The sequence below is a fragment of the Morus notabilis genome, unplaced genomic scaffold (genome assembly GCF_000414095.1).
Source record: "Morus notabilis unplaced genomic scaffold, ASM41409v2 Scaffold1652, whole genome shotgun sequence".
Classification (NCBI taxonomy): Eukaryota; Viridiplantae; Streptophyta; class Magnoliopsida; order Rosales; family Moraceae; genus Morus; species Morus notabilis.
The window spans coordinates 193922-203177 of NW_010361129.1; the positions used below are offsets into that span (position 1 = coordinate 193922).

Consider the following 9256-nt stretch of genomic DNA (forward strand, 5'->3'; position numbering starts at 1 on the left):
ATATATATATATAAACGGAAGTAAATAGACAACTAGTCCATTAAGGAGGAAAATCACATCTCAACTAAATTGACACCTGAAAAATCACCCATTATGTACTTATCTCATCACTTTTCGATTAGTTATTTTCTCTTCCTTTACAATAAAAAATACAAAAAAAAAAAAGAAAATTACTAAATTTACCCTCATATCGAGTCTGAATTTTACCCCTCACAATTAATTAATACTCTTTTAACTACTATAGTTATTTAACTAAAAAAAATGTTAATTAATCAAAAATAAAGAGTAAAAATTTAGTCTTATACACTTTAAAAAGTATTTATCTCCTTTTTAAAATAAAATACTCGTGTGTATGTTCATTTATCTCATTGATTGGTTTTCATTACAAGAGAAAGAGAAGGAAGTTGTTGGAATAGACTGTAATTATTAAGGAATCGTGGCTAAACTTTTCATGATGTATATATATATGAAATATATATATATATATATATATATGATTTATGCATGTTGATGCCTTTGTTAACTCAACACCCACGCGTGCGGCTGCGCACGGTGGTCAGACTATCCCACCCGACCCAGTCATGCTTAGTTAGGTCTTCTAGACGGTTGGTTCGATTCTTGAAGTGCTGACTTGATTATCTTGCACGGGAGATAAGTGAGGCTCGATATCAGTTGGGGCACCAGTGTGGTGCCGGCCAAAGACCCTCTAACGCTCAAGTCAGTGTTGTGCTTGGGAACAATAAATGAAGAGACAATTAATATGTGTAGAGAAGTGTATGTACCTCATAAATGAGCTTTGAAAGGTATTTATAGTTTCTTGCCAAATCCGGTTTTTACCCACCGTCCATCAGAGGTCCGCCGGTATAGTTGTATAGGCTTGTTAGATGTAGGGGTATGTGTCGCGAATCAATGGCGACTATATTTGGTCAATCTAACGGTGAGGATTGCCCTTGTACAGATAATAGGGAGCACAATATGAACCCCCGACATAGGGAGTGCTTGGCAAAGAGATTGGTCACAAGATAGTATATGGCGCAAGATATCCAGGTGTAAAGGTTGCCGAGTATTAAGGACGGCAAAGTTATCATGTCTAGTGTCACTGTTGGTGGCGGAGTATCGGCGGTGTCTTCTCGGCGTATACTCCCGAAAAATGCTCGGCGAGCGTAGCTGATAGCTTGATTTTATTACTTACACATCTCGATTTTATTACTTACAACTCTTGGTTATTTTTGTTGGTTCTTAGTGTTTTTAGCGTTCTGTTTTTTTTTTTTCCTTGCTTTTGTAGGTTTGAGTTAAAATGAATAAAAATATCTTCAAAAGAGTCAAATTCGGAGCCAAATCAAGTCATGAAGCCACTGCAGCGGAATGGAATTCAACTGCAGCGCAGACAACAGAAAGCTAGCCCTAGGCCCCTGCCTCAGGCACAACAGCGCCTACTTCTTGCGCTGCAGTACCCCAAAAACTAAAGACCCGTTGCAACAGGGTTGTCTGCGTTGTTAGGGTTTTCTCAAAAATCCTAATGGCGCTGTAACAGGAAAGTGATCTACTGTAGTGCCTCCACGCGTTTTGCAGTCATTTAATACTTCATTTGCATTGATTTCAAGGGGAGTATAAAATGGAATTGAGCTAAGAATCACAAGGGGATGCTTGAAAACACAAAAAAAAGGGAACCAAAAGAGGAAAATATGAGGGTTTAAAGAGCATGCTTGGAGATTGGACGGGAGCTTGAAAATTTAGAGTTTGTTCTTCAATGAGTTTTATTTCCTTCTTCTCCTTCCTCTTTTATCTTATAGAATTTGTATTTTCCTTGATTTTGTGTAGACTGTGGATATGAGATTTGGACTGTTTATGCTTTATGCTATGGGATTATTGATGTATACTTCTAGCTAAACTCTTTAGAGCTAGGGGTTTGATGTAGTTTTACCATTGCTATGTTATGAAGATTCTATATGCTTGTTAATGTATTTACAATTTAATCCATTTATGTTTCTCTATGCTTATTGTCTAAGTTGATTATCCATTGAATTAGAGATATAGATGTGTGAATTTATGTTCGGGAGAGTTACTTTCACATGTTGGATTTGGCAGGAAAGCACAACCTAGAGTTAGTTGAGTTCGGGAGGCCAATTAATTCAGGTAATCAATATTATGTTGCTTAATGGATACTTGATTTGGTTAGGCTAATAAGGATATTGTTTAACTGGATCTTGCAAACTATTTTACTCAGCACTCGAGAGAGGGAGTGAAATTACTTTCGAAAACTTAAGATTAATGAATTGAGTGAAATTAGTTATCAAGCTTAAGAATCAGATTAGCATAGGTCGGTAGGATGAAATCAGACCCCTAGCCGCCTTAATACCATCAGAGTTCCATTCGATCCCTTCTTGTTTCCAAATTATTTCTTTACTTGTTTTGTTAGTTTAATTCTAGATAAAGTTGTAGTTATTATAATTATGGTACTTAATTTAACTTATAAAAACTTAATTTCTGTGTGATAATATTTATATTTAGGTACACTTTATTATTTTTGCGATTCATTCGCTTGCGAGCAAACACATTTCAATTAAATTCAAAAGCAATTTCGCAACAGTAGCCGAACAGACGTCCAACAATGCAAATACACACATATATACTCACAAAAACAATTGTTGTATCAGTAACTCCAGCACCTCCAAAGGCGAAGTTAACACCAGTTTGATAGTATTTCACCTTTTCAGTAAAATTAGTATGGTTTAATGGCATGGACAGATATGGGGTTGGACTTCGCACGCCAACTTTCTCAGCTGCACATATCAAAAGAACTTTAATTCAATTTTCAAATTATAATTCAAAAAAAATGAAGTTTCACATAGTACTTCTAAAAACAGTTCATATTGTTACATATAGCTCTGCATATATATACACTACAATGCATTCTATATATAAAAATTATATATATATATATATTACCATCATTAAATTTTTATATTTAGGACTCATTTCGTTCGCTGATTCATGTTTTTAATTCGAATTGAGATGTTACTTTATGTGAGAGCTTTTTACTGTAGTAAAAAAGTTAGATGTGACTGTTTCTGAGAGCTTTTTACTGTAGTAAAACTCAAATTCTAAACTCGAATCGGTGAAATGAACGGAACTTTAAAGGTGACATAGTTAAGATAACTCAAGATATGAATTGATGATAGAGTAGAATCATATCATGATCGCTCAATATACGTGTGACATTAATTGACATTAAATATGGAATTTGCCCCGAGGGAAATTGGCTAAGCCCTCCAGCCACGATTATTATATGATTACGAGTTAAGTAATTAGATGATGATCATAAAAGGAACCTCATCAATTAATTACAACATACATAGGAAAGCACATAAAGACACGTGTGTGTAAAGGACTGTCCCGTATTTGAGTTTAGAATTCAAGTTTTACTACAATAAAAAACTCTCAGAAACAATTACTTCTAATTTTTTTACTACAGTAAAAAACTTTCACATAAAATCATATCTCAACTCGAATCAGCGAACTAAACGGACATGTATTTTGATGAAATATTTTACGTGCCTAAGAAATCTGCCACAATTTTGCCATTTCCAAACCTCCCGGTGGCATTCCTGGTGGGAAAGTCAATGCGATGGTAAGGAAAATTTGCTTTTATGGAGGCAAATTTGAGGTGATTGTTGTTACCCACATCAACTAGGGAATCTCCACACACAAACATGGCTGGAGCCTTGTGGGCTTCTGAGAGATTAATTATGAAACCACCAAAGAATGTGGAAAAGAAAATCAAGAACAAGCTAAAAAGCCTTTCTAGATTTCTGACATTGCAAGCCATAATTGGGATGTAGAATATAGTAATAACTACTAAGAATTATAAGGTCTCCATAGCTCGCTCTTTGCGTTGTAAGTGGTCAATTTATATAAGTGGGGTGGTGGCTTTTTTTCTTTAAAAAAAAAAAATGAAAACGAGACAAAATTGGTGTCTTTCGGGGCAGAGGGAAAAAAGTACAAGAAAGGAATCTCTAGAGAGAGTGACTTAATTATGTAAAATTATTAGGGGAATTTTTAAAACTTTCATCAATAAAATAATATTATTTTATTTATGTCATCGTTGTTAAATTTATGTTATGCAACTAACAACTTGTATGTTATCTTTTCTTAGTCTGTAGATTATTTTTTGTAACCTGTAAGTTATTTTCGATAGTGGCATTAAAATTTTATGTAATGATATAAATAATAAAGTTAGAAAAAACAATAATTAAACTTAAAATTTTCTTAAATTTATAAGTTAATGAAAAAAGTCTCAATTATGATACCCGACTAATCCATTACTTTTAATATTTTTCATTTCCTATTATAATATTGTTTACATGTTCGCATAACACTCAATTTGTTCATTTATAATGTTATAAATGTCATATTATATATATCAAGTGTTACACGAATATACAATCAATGTTATAACAATTAAAAATGTACTCTGACTGGTTCGGATGTCTGGAGACAATTCCAATAATTATATTAAGGTGTGGAATTGTCGGTAATACTTTGTAGTAACATCGTGCTTTTTGCTTTTTATCTATATATTTCTTTTCCTTGTTATCTTGTTTGTCTGTAATGACATTTGGAATGATGATATTTACTAATTAGAGAACTTTTCATAAATTTCAAAAACTACTTTTAGAAGAAAACATCTTTAAATAGATTATATTCAAAAGCTATTTTGTTCATCATGAATTGAAGTTGCATTAGTATGCACTCAGAAAGAAAAATTAATGGATCTTTACTCTTAGAAATTGGAACGTACACACACACACAGATATATATATATATATATATATATATATATAACCCTTGAAAAAAATCATTTGGACAAGTTACTCTTTCAAATGACTAGAGGCCATTTGAGAATCAGAGGTGGTCGAATTACTGCAGGTCCCCATTTCAAATCAAAATCAGAGGTGGTTAGAAAATCTCTACTCCAAAACCTACATACCGGCTACGGATGACGATGTAATAAATATTAACTCCGTTTGGTAGGAGGATGAAGAGAGTAGAAATTAGAGAAAATCATAGAGTAATTCTTTATATTATTCGGCAGCAGAGGCAGAGAGTTGATGAAAAATTATAGTTAATTTTAAAAGAAAAATGAGACAAATGTCTTATTAAATAGTTCCACTTTGATTAAATTTGTATTAATTAAGAGCAAAAAGTAAAAATTTAAATTTATACACTCTAAGAGTAAGTTCAACAATTTTCTCTGTCTAATTACTGTATTGTTCATTTTGCAATAGTCTGATTCAATTTGATGAATTGATTGAATTTTTTAATTAATGAAACGATTCAAATTGGTAGGCCCTGACACAGAATCACTTCCTCCATCTTTCTTATCCCTCCACTCCTCCCTCTAATAAAACAATGGATTAGTCTTTTCCATCCCTCCACCAACCACACATAGTGGTAGTAATGGTTACTTGTGCCAAATATTAGGCATCGTTCATTTCGCCATTTTGAATTTTCAGTTCTAGGTTTCTATAATTAAAAGTTCTCAAAAAATGTCAAATCTAACTTTTTCTGTTACAGTTAAAAACTCTCAAAAAATGACATATCTCAACTTAAATTAAAAACTTGAATCCGCGAAGCGAACGAGACATAACTTCTGTGTGAATATGTTTGTGACCATACTAGTGCCTATACATGTGTGTGTCTGAATGTATGTATGCATGTACATGAAGATTAAGGCCTCGTTCAACTGTTTGAATCACAACTAAAATTTTTTGTTCATACTGTTTTCTCTTACAAAAATGCAAACTCAACTTTTTTGTTACATTCTCACATAAATTTACTTTTTAACTCGAGTTCTCAACTCGAATTAGCAAAATAAACGAGACCTAATAATGAATAGATCTTCTTTCTCTGCATCGTGATCAGTGTGATAATTAGAAGCTAAGATGGCGCTGATCATGGATTTTGAAGAAGGGGAACGCGGAGTACTCCACCCGCAGGGCCGCAGCGGATAAAGGAGAATTTATTTAATCACATAGTTTAGGCTTATGGAATGTTACATTCTTTAGGCTTTCTAGTTGTTTGTATCGAAAGCCCCACGTATGTGTGTATATGTAACACACACTTATAGACCAAAGTAAACTATACAATCTGTAGCAAGACCCATTTTTATTCAACAAAAGCATGAAGTGTTGAGATCGACAAGATGATTGATCTCACGATATTCGTACCACATGATTACACATAACTCCCTAATCTAAGATGATCGCCTAACCAAGATCCGAGATTATCGGCTTTGTTTAGTGTGCCTCTATTATAGCATTGCAAATAGTCAATCAAAAGCTCTATCCAGCGATAATAAATATGCCCAAAAAGAGCGTTTCCATTCACTTGATGCTGATTCTAAATCTAGCCAAAAGATGGCATTCTATCATCGTAGAGCATTCACGAAAACAATCAAAGAACTGACATCTCTCTTCTCTGATGGATACTTGATAGGCGTGGACGAGTGTCTTGGGAAAAACAGTATTGTGGGAAAGCTTCCGAGCTGCAGCTCTTGCTGTGCGTATGCCTTGTGATCGCCGTCAGCCCTGAACTTAGCTACCTTCACCCCTGTCCCTGCCAACTTTTCCGCTAACTCGACATATGATCCTTCCATTGCCTAAACAAATTCCAGGGAACAAAAGGTTAGATTAGAGACGATCATGTCATGCTCAATCCATTCTTTCAAATTGAACTTAATGCGTGAACTTAGTTTTTACCTGGCAGAAGCGGCACCAAGGTGCATAAAGCACAACAAGCCAAGGTTCTCCTCTGGTTTCCAATCTAGCCAGGTTTTCAATCCCTTTTCTAGTCAAATCCACAACGTTCTGGCTGTTGAAGATGTCCGCAGAAGCCGTGGGGCTTCCGTTTGCGAGATAAATTCCATTTCCATTTAGCTGTGGCGCCGCTTCTTGCTTGATGTTTCCTTTGTGGAGGCCACATTCCTTGGCCTTGGAATCCTCCCACCACCACCTTCCCTCCCGCTCATGCTGCCCCGGCAGCACTGGCCTCGTGCACGGCTCGCATCCAATAGAGACATAACCTTGCGAATGCAGAAAATTGACAGGTACATTCAGAGCTCGAAGGAAACTCCATATGTCCTGACCTTCCATGTTCGCCACCGGATTCCACTTCACCAAACTGCCAATACCTCCATCAACTCCTTCAAATGTAGGGTCCACCTGTACGATCGGAATCTCAGCCCTGGTGCCGGGAGACTGATCTTTTCTTTGTCCAGTAATCCAAGCGCAGAGACCCTTAAGGGCCCTCCTTAAAGGCCTAACTTTCCTCACTCTGCAGCATTCTTGGTGCCCGTCGTCGTAAAATGAGAACAGCCCTTTGCCTCTTACTAATGCCTGAACTTCCACTGCATCAGGGAACATGTACTCTATGGGGATGCCATAGTGCTTCTCAACAGCATCAAAGAACTGGTATGTTTCGGCGTTTAGTCTCCCGGTATCGAGACTAAACACCCTGAAGGGTCGACCAGTTAGCTTGGCATACTCAATCAACGCCACATCTTCAGCTCCACTGCAAGAACAAATAAATAACCAAAATTTTAAGTTACATATTCCAAAACTACAGAACAGTAAAGTAAAATCTATTAACTTTGTCTGTAAATACAGAGGAGAAAGTATATCATATGCTAAGTACATTTGGAATACACTGCAAAACAAGAGCCCCAAGAATAACAGATTGTTATTCTAGATGAGTGGTGAAGTTATTTGCATAAAGTGGATAGACTTGCAAATAGCTAAACACACATTGGACTCTATCTCCGACATCAAACGCAAATCTTGATTTACCTCTCTTTTTTCCCCTTTTTTTTTCTTTCAATGTAATAAAGCCAACTAGATTTTTCAAAGGTTTATAAATCCTAAACTTTTCAAAGGTTCACAGATAGATAGATAGGGGAAGAATGCAAGCATCAAGAGCATTATAGCAAACCTTTCATGTTGTTCAGTAAGAGAAAGGGAGAGTTGAAATAACATATATGTTTATATATATATATATATATATATATATATTTATGATAGTTTATTTGTCTAACTGTTATTTTCTTCATTTTACTATTTGTTAATAAACCTTTTAAAAGAATAAAATATGTAGTCCTTTTCAACATGAATTTAGTGAGGCCAGAAGACTTTTCGTCTTTTCGTCTCCTCCCTACAACCAAACAATAGATTAGCTCTCCCCCAACCAAACACACTCTTAACCGGCTAAATTCTAGTTATATTATACGTATACATATACATATATATTTACATACACACATATTATATAATATATTCACGTTCATTCATTCATTTTAGAACATTAACTGAAAGATACCTGAAAGCAATGGCAATGTCGTTCCCAAATTTCTCAAGCGCTTTATCCATAATTTTAAACGGAGAAGCATTTTCCAACTCTCTGGCCAACTTCTCATAATCTTCTACATCTACGCTATTATCTCCAAGTTCTGCACATTTCCCCATTAAAAAAATACAATTCGACTAGAATTCCATGAATTCAAGAATGTAAATATCATGATTTCTCCAACATTATGGTAAATATAAATTTACACACAAATAACAAAAGAGATCTTCTAATTCAAATAATTACGTTCACAAAAACATACGAATTACGGATTAAACAAAAACTATTCCTTTTCTTTACCTAGAGAAGCAGCTTTCGAAGCTTCCAGAGGGAAAACAAGGTGATTCCTTTCCGATCCCGGGAAAACTGGTTTCGAAAACTGTTTCTGAAAACGTTTCTCGAACGAAACCGTCGAGGGAACCGAAAATTGATCTGATGCACAAACAGAGAGAGATCAATAACTCCAAACTATCGAAATTTCCTTAATCTCTGAAACAATCACAGTTCGAAAGAAAAATGTACCTTTCGGATATCGGCGCGAAGAGATCGAAGCGATCGAGGAGCGGAGGTGAGAAGAAGAAGATGCGAATGCCATGGAAGATGATGAAACGTTTCTAAGAATATGAGACACTGTGTGAGTGAGAGTGAGTGGAAGAATGAGGAAAGTTTTTTTGTAGGGAGAGATGAAGTCGCTGTCCGAACTACAAGGTTGGCGGGTGTCTTGGTTCATTGAACCTGGACAAGTGTTTTTTTTCTATCGGTTCACTCTCACTAGTTGGCCCCTTAATTTAAGTATTGTTCATTTCTCACATTTGAATTTTCAGTTTTAAATTTTTACAGTTAAAAATTTTTAAAA

At 35.3% G+C, this 9256-nt stretch overlaps 1 protein-coding gene across 1 annotated transcript; it reads right to left on the bottom strand.

Moving 5' to 3' along the window:
* Positions 1–5980: 5980 nt before the first annotated feature.
* Positions 5981–9050, bottom strand: LOC21391473 (5'-adenylylsulfate reductase 3, chloroplastic). Its single transcript, XM_010098592.2, has 5 exons — positions 8923–9050; positions 8701–8832; positions 8374–8503; positions 6762–7572; positions 5981–6661 (listed from the first exon to the last, which is right to left on the bottom strand). The coding sequence occupies exons 1-5, from the start codon at positions 8993–8995 to the stop codon at positions 6431–6433; spliced, it is 1377 nt and encodes a 458-aa protein (XP_010096894.1). The 5' UTR covers positions 8996–9050; the 3' UTR covers positions 5981–6430.
* Between the last annotated feature and the right edge of the window lie 206 nt (positions 9051–9256).